This window comes from Squalius cephalus (genome assembly GCF_949319135.1).
Source record: "Squalius cephalus genome assembly, chromosome: 1".
Lineage (NCBI taxonomy): Eukaryota > Metazoa > Chordata > Actinopteri > Cypriniformes > Leuciscidae > Squalius > Squalius cephalus.
Window position 1 is genome coordinate 7,070,845 of NC_137122.1, and position 13,074 is coordinate 7,083,918.

General features: G+C 41.1%; 2 protein-coding genes across 2 annotated transcripts in view; one reads left to right on the forward strand and one right to left on the reverse strand.

Moving 5' to 3' along the window:
• Positions 1-13,074, forward strand: part of LOC307155916 (uncharacterized protein) — a 359,603-nt gene that overhangs the window by 54,229 nt on the left and 292,300 nt on the right. The window contains exons 2-5 of the mRNA XM_079866903.1: positions 578-922; positions 996-1,352; positions 4,065-4,166; positions 5,951-6,286. Of these exons, the coding sequence (XP_079723029.1) occupies positions 578-922; positions 996-1,352; positions 4,065-4,166; positions 5,951-6,286 (1,140 nt within the window). The remainder of the gene's footprint in view (positions 1-577; positions 923-995; positions 1,353-4,064; positions 4,167-5,950; positions 6,287-13,074) is intronic.
• Positions 9,950-11,139, reverse strand: LOC307156520 (uncharacterized protein). Its single transcript, XM_079867932.1, has 2 exons — positions 10,225-11,139; positions 9,950-10,048 (listed from the first exon to the last, which is right to left on the reverse strand). Exons 1-2 carry the CDS (start codon positions 10,876-10,878, stop codon positions 10,034-10,036), a joined length of 669 nt encoding a protein of 222 aa, XP_079724058.1. The 5' UTR covers positions 10,879-11,139; the 3' UTR covers positions 9,950-10,033.

Below are 13,074 nucleotides of genomic sequence, written 5' to 3' on the forward strand. Positions count from 1 at the left end.
CAGAAACTTGTGCACTGCCAGCGAAGAACGTCTTGTGGTGCCATCTCAAAGAGGCACAAAATCTCTTTCTCGGACCTTTAACATAACTGTTCCCTGCTGGTGGAATGATCTGCCTGACTCAACCAGAGCTGCTGAGTCCATAGCCACTTTCAAGAAACAGCTGAAGACGCTTGTTTTTCGACAGCACTTGATCAATTAATACTAACACTTTCTCTTCTATTCTATATCTATTAATTTAAAAAAAAATTTATAATTCATGTACTGTGTTAGCTTAAACTGGGAGGGGTAATAGCACTTGCATATTGTTGTCCTACTGTTAATTTAGCTGCTTCTATTGTTCTCATTTGGTAGTCGCTTTGGATAAATGTGTCTGCTAAATGAATAAATATAAATGTAAATGTAAATAACTTGAAACCAAAAACAACATTTGGGGTTGAGCCCTAGGGACACCCCTGAATAAACCTACTGTACATAAATACTTGTTCATGTCAGTAATTATGCCCTATATATCAGTATGCATCCATTATCCATTGAAAAACTATAACAAGCTTCTTTTTTTTTTCTCTCTCTGTCTCAGGATTCATTGTGCGAGGTCCCTCTGGTCCTCTGGATGCTCCTCTGGGATCTTCAGTGATTCTGCCCTGTCATATTGATGAACCTTTACTAATGGAGGATCTGGAGGTGGAATGGAGAAGGAAAGAATCAGAGACTTTAGTTCATCTGTTTCAAGATGGTGAGAGTCGACCAGAGGCACAGCAGCAGGATTATCAGGATAGAGCTCATTTCTTTACTGAGGAGATTAAACATGGGAACTTCTCCCTCCGTCTGGACAATCTGAGAGCTGAAGATAAAGGAGAATACACGTGTACAGTTCACAGCAAGCTGGAGTCTGGAGAGACTGAGGTTCAGATAAAAGATGTTGGTGAGTCTGAACTGAAATGGATCTTCAGAAATACTTTGAGTGTATGTGATATTTACACAGTTTGTTCTTTCAGAGCGTTTGCTAGTCTCAGGATCAGATCGGTCCATATCTGCATCTGTGGGAGAAGACATCACTCTGAACTGCTCTGTAGACTCTCACATCACACCTGAAGACTTTGAACAGGTTTCATGGAAGAAAACTGATGAAGATGAAGACATTCTGGTTCTGCTCTACCAAAACAACAAGACTTTTCCAGATTCATCAAATGAGCGATACAGAGACAGAGTTGAGTTCTTCACTGCTGAAATCCCCAAAGGAAACTTCTCTGTCCGACTGAAGAGCGTCAGAACTGAGGATAAAGGGGTTTACATGTGTCAAGTGTTTTCTGGAAGAGATTCAGCCAATGCAATTGTAGTGCTGGAGCAACTGGGTGAGTCCTAAAACACTAATACACAAGTGTGATTTAGTTATACATTTACATCCAGTTGTATATAACATTTATAACGATTCCAAATTTAATTGCAAAGTGATTTTGATTTATTCCAATGAATAAAACTGCCATTTTAATGCACAATGCACATTAATTAACATTAGCACTCATGTCCATCATAAATGCCAGATTTAGCCATACAGGCTCATTTTCATCTGTAGTCCCTGGCAGTTGAAGATAAAGAAAAGTCCATAAGTACAACCCCAAATCAGAAAAAGTTGGGACACTGTACAAATTGTGAGTAAAAAAGGAATGGAATAATTTACAAATCTCATAAACTTATATTTTATTCACAATAGAATATACTGTAGATAACATATCAAATGTTGAAAGTGAGACATTTTGAAATGTCATGCCAAATATTGGCTCATTTTGGATTTCATGAGAGCTATACATTCCAAAAAAGTTGGGACAGGTAGCAATAAGAGGCCGGAAAAGTTAAATGTACATATAACGAACAGCTGGAGGACCAATTTGCAACTTATTAGGTCAATTGGCAACATGATTGGGTATAAAAAGAGCCTCTCAGAGTGACAGTGTCTCTCAGAAGTCAAGATGGGCAGAGGATCACCAATTCCCCCAATGTTGCGGCGAAAAATAGTGGAGCAATATCAGAAAGGAGTTTCTCAGAGAAAAATTGCAAAGAGTTTGAAGTTATCATCATCTACAGTGCATAATATCATCCAAAGATTCAGAGAATCTGGAACAAACTCTGTGTGTAAGGGTCAAGGCTGGAAAACCATACTGGATGCCTGTGATCTTCTGGCCCTTAGACAGCACTGCATCACATACAGGAATGCTACTGTAATAGAAATCACAACATGGGCTCAGGAATGCTTCCAGAAAATATTGTCGGTGAACACAATCCACCGTGCCATTCGCCGTTGCCGGCTAAAACTCTATAGGTCAAAAAAGAAGCCATATCTAAACAGGATCTAGTAGCGCAGGCGTTTTCTCTGGGCCAAGGCTCATTAAAAATGGACTGTGGCAAAGTGGAAAACTGTTCTGTGGTCAAATGAATCAAAATTTGAAGTTCTTTTTAGAAAACTGTGACGTCATGTCATCCAGACTAAAGAGGACAAGGACAGCTCAAGTTGTAATCAGCGCTCTGTTCAGAAGCCTGCATCTCTGATGGTATGGGGTTGCATGAGTGCGTGTGGCATGGGCAGCTTACACATCTGGAAAGGCACCATCAATGCTGAAAGGTATATCCAAGTTCTAGAACAACATATGCTCCCATCCAGACGTCGTCTCTTTCAGGGAAGACCTGGCATTTTCCAACATGACAATGCCAGACCATATACTGCATCAATTACAATATCATGGCTGCGTAGAAGAAGGATCCGGGTACTGAAATGGCCAGCCTGCAATCCAGATCTTTCACCCATAGAAAACTATTGGTGCATCATAAAGAGGAAGATGCAACAAAGAAGACCTAAGACAGTTGAGCAACTAGAAGCCTGTATTAGACAAGAATGGGACAACATTCCTATTCCTAAACTTGAGCAACTTGTCTCCTCAGTCCCCAGATGTTTGCAGACTGTTATAAAAAGAAGAGGGGATTCCACACAGTGGGAAACATGGCCTTGTCCCAAATTTTTTGAGATGTGTTGATGCCATGAAATTTAAAATCAACTTATTTTTCCCTTAAAATTATAAATTTTCTCAGTTTAAACATTTGATATGTCATCTATGTTGTATTTTGAATAAAATATTGAAATTTGAAACTTCCACATCATTGCATTCTGTTTTTATTCACAATTTGTACAGTGTCCCAACTTTTTCTGATTTGGGGTTGTACATAAAACATGGAAAATCATATAAAAGCTCATTCCAGCAAACATAGCCATAACCAGAGCATAATAACACAAACACAAAATGAATTTAAATATGAGACAGAAATAAACCACTACTCCAAATTATGAAGAAATGTTTGATTACCTAATAACCACTGTTTTATCGATGCAGAGAAAGAAGTAAAGGATGCAATATTTCATAATTTTGTAGGTACAGTATTCAGGTGTGTGCTGCTCTATAGGAAATGGCTGACTGCCCAAAAGCACTTCTTCTATGTGTTATTGTCCAATCTCCTCTAGTAGATGAATTATGATTTTGTCTAATAAACTCATTAAGTGGAGGTGGAGCCATACCAATGCGAAATGTTATACACCTGAAAAATATCTGCAAATGTAATAATATTTTCCCAGTTTAAAAGATCTTTTTTGGTTAAAGTTTTACAATGATGATTTACATTTAGACCTTTTATTCAATATTTTCAAAGCTTGCTAGATACTTGTTAGTATTTACAATTAGCTATAAAACAGTAGAAATCTATGGGCTTTATGCACAGCTGCACTAATTCCTGAACTTCAGGCAGGTCCTCTGTTTCCTGTCTGACATTATTGGACAAACTGATTAATCCAGGTGTGCCTGACCACCTGGATTAATCAGTTTGTCCAATAATGTCAGACAGGAAACAGAGGACCTGCCTGAAGTTCAGGAATTAGTGCAGCTGTGCATAAAGCCCATTGAATGTCTCCTTTTAGCTAAAGGTGTGTGTGCTCATACTTTATCATATCTTAGGGACACATCTGTGCAATATATATAAGGAACTGCCCAATAACAGCATTAATAAGTGTGTGTGTTTGACAGGTTTCTCTGCTCTCCACATAATAATGCTGATTCTCTGTATCTCTGCATCTGGATCTGCACTTCTGCTCTGCTATCTGATCTACTGCAGATCTCCTACTAAAGGTGCATATAGCCTATAACAGGAACATATTCTGATTTATTCTGTGGGAAATGAGTTTGAACCTAATACTAATATCATCATAGTAATTAATATTCATTGAGATGGAAAATTTACAGTTCAGAAAAAGTCAAGAAGTCAAAAGTTTGTTTTAGATGACGAGTTTAATTAATGTGAGCTATCATTAGTTATTAATATTTCGACAAATACAACACCAAGATGAGATAAGACATACATTATAAAACACAAAGACATTTCTGGTAGCAGCTGTTAAAGTATTGTTGAATTTATATCATCAAATGTGTTACTAGTAGCTAAACTCAGGAAAACTATAGCAAAACCTATAGACAGATTGCTCATCAGTACACAGTAATAGGGGAAGATGACTCTCTTTGAATATTGTATATTTTTGTGAAGTGTGTTTTTGTGGTTCTGATTTGCATCAATCTGCGTCATTTTTATGATTCGTCATTGTCACATTCAAAACATTTTTTCACTTTAAAATGATGATCCAGATCACTAGAGTAATTAGTGATGCTTTTCATCTTTAGAGTAAAATAAAGACACACACATCTCAGACACGTTAAAGGTTCCATTCTTCGTGATCCCATGTTTCAAACTTTAGTTAGTGTGTAATGTTGTTGTTAGAGTATAAATAATATCTGTAAAATTATAAAGCTCAAAGTTCAATGCCAAGCGAGATATTTTATTTAACAGAAGTCGCCTACAGCGAACGGCCGGTTTGGACTACATCCCTCTACTTCCTGCTTTAATGACGTCAGTAGAACAGTTTTTTGACTAACCTCCGCCCACAGGAATACACACAAAAAGGGGGCGTGGTCTTGTTGCGCTCCCACAGATAAGAGGAAGAGTTGCGTTTGTAGAGTGAGTTTGTCGTCATGTCGTCGAGACGCTGTTATTTTCATACCGAGTCAAATCACCTTTGTTTGGCCTTCCCTAAACGCATGCATCTCCACGTTATGGTAAGAGGCGTGACCTTTCCGGGCAACGTGCGCTAAGCTGCTGTCGAATCACAACATACAGGAGCCGCTGGCACAATCAGAACTCGTTACGTATTTCTGAAGGAGGGACTTCATAGAACAAGGAAGTCATCAGCCCGTTCTTAGGACAGTGAAAACAGCGGTAAACAGATAAGTAAATTGTTTTACACACGAAACATGAACACATGTTATATTGCACACTGTAAACACAATCAAAGCTTAAAAAAAACACGAAAAACGGGACCTTTAATGTTGTGATTAGTAATTAGTTGGTAATTCTTTATAATTTGTCATAGTTAGTTGATAGTTATTAATGAGGCTAATCTCATTCAGTAATTATTGATTACCTAATAAAGAATTATCTCAGTCCTAAATGTGATATTAATATAGTAGTTGAAGTGTTAATGTAGAACTACCGATTAGTCCTGCATTACTTCCTAGTTACCTATTAATGATGGACCGTTATTCTCAAGTGTTTCCAAATGTGTTGACTACCAATGTGAGTGTGACAGTGATCTGACATGATGCAGTTTTATTCTACAGTGACCAAAAGCACAGAGACATCGAGACCTCCGGTGATTTAATCACTGTCAGTGTGAACAAACCATTTATGCTCATTTGTTTCTGACAGTGTCACAATAATCTGATCACAAAACATTTGTCTGTACTGTATATGCAGCTGTATTTAGTGTGATTAAAACAGCCTAGACAGAGGCTGATAGTGAGATTATTAGTCCTCAACATGTACTGTACCTCACATTTGAAATGAAATGTCTTTTCCTTCTCAGGTTTGATTGTGCAAAAATCTTTAAACGGTGATCGTCTGGGAGATTCAGTTCTTATCCCCTGTCATGTTCCTCCAAACTTACTAACTGAAGATCTGAAGGTGGAATGGAAAAGAAGAAGAAGAAACTCAGAGACTTTAGTTCATCTGTATGAAGATGGAGCAGAGAAACAGCAGCAGGATTATCAGGATAGAGCTCATTTCTTTACTGAGGAGATTAAACATGGAAACTTCTCCCTCCGTCTGGACAATCTGAGAGCTGGAGATGAAGGACAATACACATGTACAGTTTACAGCAAGAGGAACTGTGTGTTTTCAGCCAAGACAAATGTGGTTCAGAGTAAGTAAACTGATACAAACAAATCAAACTCGACTCTTAATAGTTAAACCATACAATACAAAACAGGTTTCAACTGGTTTGATTATTCAGTGTGTAATGTAATGTAGTGATTCTGACAGGTCAATTGAGCTCAAAAGGAATTAATTAATTAATTTATAGGGAACTCAAAAGAATCACGTATTACGGCCATGCAAATGCCTCGTCCAGCGTTCATTTGAACTGGCCGTAAATATCAGCTCTGCAGCGGATATAAATTCAATTCAATTCAAATTTATTTGTATAGCGCTTTTCACAATACATATTGTTTCAAAGCAGCTTTACAGAAAGTGCATTTCAGAAATATACATAGAGAAATACAGTTAGTTAATCATGTATTGATTTAGGGCATAAACATATCGCCAGCGTCGAGTCGTCTCTTCACAGGCGCCGAGTCGTCTCTGCACGGGTGTTGGAGAATCTGTAGTTTCCATGAGAGGCTGGATACAAACTGGAGCTGACGATCTGTATTTACCTCGGGACTAGCGTCCCGAGATAACAACAAAAGCATATGGGAAATCATTAGCGTAGCTGCTGTTCGCAATATTAATGCATTCAATCTGATTCAACTGTAGTATAAAAGGTAAGTATTATGTGAATGCTTGGCTAAAGAGATGCGTCTTTAATCTAGTTTTAAACTGGGACAGCGAGTCTGAGCCTCGAACAATATCAGGAAGGCCATTCCAGAGTTTAGGAGCTAAGTGTGAAAACGCCCTCCCTCCTTTAGTGGACTTAGATATCCTAGGAATGACCAGAAGCCTCGAATTTAGTGATCTTAAAGAGCGTGATGGATTATAGGGCGAAAGAAGTTCCGTTAAATACACGGGAGCTAAACCATTTAGGGCTTTATAGGTCAGTAGTAATACTTTGTAATTGATACGGAACTTTATAGGTAACCAATGTAGAGACGACAGAATTGGTGTTATATGATCATATTTTCTTGATCTAGTAAGAACTCTAGCGGCGGCATTTTGGACTAACTGTAGCTTGTTTATTGAGGATGCAGGACAACCTGCTAATAAAGCATTACAGTAATCTAGTCTCGAGGTCATGAACGCATGAACTAACTTTTCTGCATCGGAAACAGATAGCATATTACGTAGCTTAGCAATGTTTCTAAGGTGGAAAAAGGCTGTTCTTGTAACATATGAAATATGATTTTCAAAAGACAAGTTGCGGTCTAATATAACACCCAGGTCTTTTACTGTAGAGGATAAAGTAACAGGACACCCTTCTAAATTAAAGTTGTATTGTAAGAGGTTTTGTGGGCAGTTTTTTGGACTAATAAGTAATACCTCCGTTTTATCTGAATTTAATAGCAGAAAATTACACGTCATCCAGTATTTTATATCTTTAACACACTCTGTTAATTTAGATAATTTATTGTTATCATCTGGTCGTGATGAAATATATAATTGAGTGTCATCAGCATAACAGTGGAAATTAATTCCATGTTTTCTTATAATATTACCAAGTGGTAGCATATATATTGAGAATAGCAGAGGGCCTAACACAGATCCTTGCGGTACACCATAGTTTACTGACGTTATCTTCGATTTTTCCCCATTTACGCAGACAAAATGGTAACGGTCCGATAAGTACGATCTAAACCAGTTTAATGCCTGTCCCTGAACACCAGTGTAGTTTTGTAGTCGGTCTAAGAGTATTTTGTGATCTATAGTGTCGAACGCAGCACTAAGATCGAGTAAAACTAGTATTGAGATAAAGCCTTGGTCAGAAGCTAGAAGTAAATCATTTGTAATTTTAACGAGCGCAGTTTCTGTGCTATGATGCGGTCTGAATCCTGACTGAAATTTTTCATAGATATCATTTTCTTGCAAGAAAGAGCACAGTTGAGCGGACACCACTTTTTCTAGAATTTTAGACATAAATGGAAGATTTGAAATGGGTCTGTAATTTGCTAGGTTATTATGATCTAATTGTGGTTTCTTAATTAAAGGTTTTATAACTGCCAACTTGAATATTCTTGGAACATGACCTAAGGATAAAGACGAGTTAATAATATTGAGAAGAGGCTCTTCCACTACAGGTAACACTTGTTTCAATAGTTTAGTTGGTATAGGATCTAATAAACACGTTGTTGGTTTGGATGCAATGATAAGTTTATTTAGCTCTTCCTGTCCTATAGTTGCAAAGCGCTGTAATTGTTCTTGCGGGGTGATAATTGAGGCTGAATCATAAGACACCATTAAAGATTGCACATTTACAATTGTGTTTCTGATGCTTTCTATTTTCTCAGTGAAGAAATTCATAAAATCATTACTACTACACTGTAACGGAATATTTTGCTCCGGTAACGTCTGTTTATTTGTTAGTCTAGCGACGGTGTTAAATAAAAACCTAGGATTATTTTGGTTAGTTTCTATTAGTTTGCGGAGATGCTCAGCCCTGGCTGCTTTTAGGGCCTTTTTATAACGTGACATACTGTCTTTCCACGCGATTCTAAAGACCTCTAAATTAGTTTGTTTCCATTTACGCTCTAAATTACGAGTTTCTCTCTTTAGAACATGCGTAGCACTGTTGTACCATGGTGCTTTAGTTTTCTCTCTAACCTTTTTTAGTCTAATTGGTGCAACGATGTCTAATGTACTAGAGAAAATGGTGCTCATAGTGCTAGTCATTTCCTCTAGTTCATCTGTTTGTTTGGGTTCACTGAGCAGCTGAGATAGATCAGGTAAGCTATTTGAGAAATTATCTATAGTGGTTGGAAGGATTGTTCTGCCTGGTCGATAACGTGGCGCAACATGACAAATTTCAGCGGTACGTAGTATGCAAGTGACCATGTAATGGTCAGTGACTTCATCACTTTGCGGTACAATATCTATATCGGTTGGATCGGTTCCATATGATATAATTAAATCTAGCGTATGATTAAGACGATGAGTGGGACCAGTTACATTTTGCTTGACCCCAAATGAGTTTAATAAATCTGTAAACGCAGCCCCTAACGCATCATTTGAATTATCTACGTGTATGTTAAAATCTCCAACAATTAATGCTTTATCGACATTGACCAAAAGATCTGAGAGAAAGTCTGCAAACTCTTTTAGGAAATCAGCGTAAGGCCCTGGCGGTCTATATACAGTAGCCAAGGCTAAAGATAATAGGGATTTCTTTCTTACATCTAAGAGAGTAACATTTAGTACAAGAACTTCAAACGAATTAAACCTGTGACCTGTTTTCTGAGTAACAGTAAGAATATCTTTATAGATTATAGCAACACCACCGCCACGACCAATCAGACGGGGCTCATGCTTGTAACAGTATCCAGGAGGAGTAGACTCATTAAGACCGAAATAATCATTTGGTTTAAGCCAGGTTTCAGTAAGGCAGAGTACATCGAAACTATTATCTGTGACCATTTCATTTACAATAACCGCCTTAGGTGTAAGCGATCTAATGTTTAAAAGACCTAGCTTTATAAATTGTTTTTGTTCACTAATATTGAGATTTTCTGGTTTAATCACAATTAGATTTTTCCTAGATCCTGCAGTAGATTTATTATTTGATCTCACTAAACGAGGAATAGACACAGTTTCAATATAATGTTCTACATTGGTACTTATATCAATTAAATTTGGACAGCAAAGAGTGTGATTTGGACTTTGACTTACTAGTCATATGGTGTTTAGCGTCTTGGAGATGTTGTCCGACAGAAGAGCCGCTCCGATTCTGCTGGGGTGAAGGCCATCAGCACGGAAGAGCCTAGGTCGCTCCCAGAAAAGATTCCAATTATTTACAAAGAGCAGTCTCTGTTCATTACACCATGACATTAACCATTCATTTAGAGCAAATAATCTACTGAACCTTTCGTGTCCTAGTCGGTAAGTGGGAAGCGGTCCAGACACGATGATCGTTGTTTCAGGCGATGTGCTGCGTACCGTCTCGATCAGGCTCCTGTAGTCCTTCTTCAGAACCTCCGACTGCCGCAGCCTGATGTCGTTCGTTCCCGCGTGCAGCACGACAGCTCCGACGGGCTCGTCACCATTCAGAATCCCGGGAACCTGTGCAGCGACATCGAGAACACGAGCACCAGGAAAGCAGTGAGTGCGCATCTTACCTTTACCTATGGTAGCGTGGACATGCCGGACGATGGAACTGCCGATGATCACAGCGTCGCGTTCCGTCTTGCGTAGAGGGGAGAAGCGGTTCCGGGTGGAGATCTCGAAGGCCGGGAGGGGCGGAGAGGTCCTAGCTCTGGTCCTGGCCCGCGTCTTCCGCTGTGGCATCACCCAGGGTCCGTGTTGTTGTGTCGGTGCCGGAGTGAATGAAACCAGGGATGATCGCATCCTGGGCAGAGAAACACATGGAGTAGACGAGGTCGGAGTCAAAAGGTTACTAACCACTGACTTGTGAGCATCAGCGCGTGATGTTTCAAGCGCGAATCGTCGATCTCGTAGCTCGGCCTGTCTCTCTAGTAGGTCGCGGATCTGCTTCTCCACGGATTCCAGCTCTAACTGCACAGAATGCAGCTCGAAGGTGTCCTCACCTGCACTCAAAGGTAACGTTAGACACACATCCGTTATATTCGCCATTATAGCCGATGTGCTATAATGGCGAATTATAGCTTTCAGTGATACGGGTGTAAATAAGTCGATCGATAGGCGTGACCACGCGTGTAATGCTAGCGGGCTAAGGCTAGTAGCGGAAGTTCGAAAGGTTGGATATATGTAGCGATATCAGAGCAATCCGATTGTTTTTTAAGGAGAATAGTATTCCAGATATGTTCACACGCTATAAAAATGAGAAAAGTTCGTTTGTAAAAGAGTGTAAAGAAGAAAAACAAGGTTTCTGAATTAATTCGACGGAGCTCCAAACACAACAACGCACTCAGTCGCGACGCCAGTCGCGATAAATGTTCAAACTATAGTGAAACACTATTTATTAGCAAGGTAACTTAGATCAGCAGTTTAAGACATTAAATTGTAAGCACATAACACAAGTAACACTTCTCTTTAAAAATACAAACAAGACTTTATTGATTATTCTAACACAAAACTAATATCTAACACAAACACACGCACACACACATTCATACGAGTTGCAGAAAGAAAGAGAGTGAGGAAAGAATGAGTTTTAAGAGTGAGATGATGTAATCCCAAGTTCCCTTTCGTGGTCACTCCGAGTTACGTCGGATGACGACGATTGGGGTTTCGCCTAGAAGCCTATCACCTTCGAGTATATAAAAACGAGCCAATGGCAATGAAATGCCATGGGTCTGCGGAATTTGCATAGCGTAACTCCGCCCGCCGCAGGGGGTATATAAGGAAGTACGCTGCACAAATGCAGATATGTTTTCGCTTCGGAGCCGAGAACTTCTCCACTCCTGCAAGCCAAATATTCTGAGTTAGTCTTCTCTTACCTTCGAGACGAGCGAACTCTCCGGTGTTGGTGTGACGGCGATTTCAGCGAGTGCTCACTTCCCTTCTGATCTGTTCAGTGATCTGACAGTTAGTGTGTTTCTCCCTGTTCGCTTCAGCATCCGTGGAGTTTATCCTCTCACAAAAAGAGCATTGCACGTGGCACGTCTTTTTAAAGATGCCTCGCCCGTGCACTTCTGGTTGCGGTCGCGAGATATTTTTCTCTGATGGGCACGATCTCTGCTTGGCGTGTTTGGCCGTTGATCACGCTAAAGCAGCGTTCGTGGATGACTCATGTTCCCATTGCGGGAATATGACCATCTCCATGCTGCGGTCGAGACTCAATGAACTCATCAGAGCGAGAGTCCCCCTACCCACACCCCGATCTACTGGCTCCGAGAGGGCTAGTACTTCGGCTGGTGGCCGGGGTGACCTGAGGGTGACTGTGTGGGACATACCGCCGACACGTCCACGGTCCACACACCCCTCTTCAGCATCGGTACCCGCGAGTGTACAAACTGAGACCGCTGGTTCCTCTTCGGAGCCTCAGCGCGTCTCGTTTGGAGCTCCAGAGGAAGATACCATGTCGATCGCGGCATCACAAGGTGGGCGCGAGTCCTCGGGAAGTGAGGATTCGGCTGTGTTGCCGCCCTCGGGCGTGCCAGCATTGTCCGAGTCTGATCCCGAGCTGACCGCCATGCTTTCCCGGGCAGCCGCGGCCATTGGTATTGAGTGGTCCCCGCCACCTGATCCAGTGCGCTCGCGGCTGGATGATTGGTTTTTGGGAGCGGCCGCTGACACCCGTCGCCGCCCAACCCCAATACCATTCTTCCCGGAAGTGCATGAGGAAGTCACGCGGTCCTGGAAGGCTCCCATGTCTTCCCGCGATCGTTCGTCGGCTTTCTCCGCCTTTCCTCCCCTCGATAGAGCTGATGCTTGTGGGTACACTGGGATTCCCACGGTTGAACGTTCTGTCGCGATGCAGCTGTGTCCGGCAAGCGCTTCATCACGTGGCGATCCAAAGCACCCGTCCAAAGCCTGTAGATTCTCGTCTACCATGGTGGCGAAGTCTTACAGAGCGGCGGGACAGGCAGCTGCTTCTCTGCATGCCATGGCCATCTTGCAGGTTTACCAGGCCAAGATGCTCCGTGACATGCACGAGGGTAGGACAGACCCAGGGCTCTTTGATGAGCTGCGCGCCACCACCGACCTCGCTCTCCGGGCGACGAAGGTGACCGCGCGCTCCCTGGGTTTGGTGATGTCCACAGCTGTGGTCCAGGAGAGACATCTCTGGCTGAACCTGGCTGATATGCGTGAGCCCGAGCGGACTCGTCTGCTTGACGCTCCCATATCCCAGGCCGGCCTTTTCGG

Excerpts from the sequence above, each read along its gene's own strand:
- LOC307156520 (XM_079867932.1), bottom strand. The coding sequence starts at position 10,878 with ATGGCGAATATAACGGATGTGTGTCTAACGTTACCTTTGAGTGCAGGT.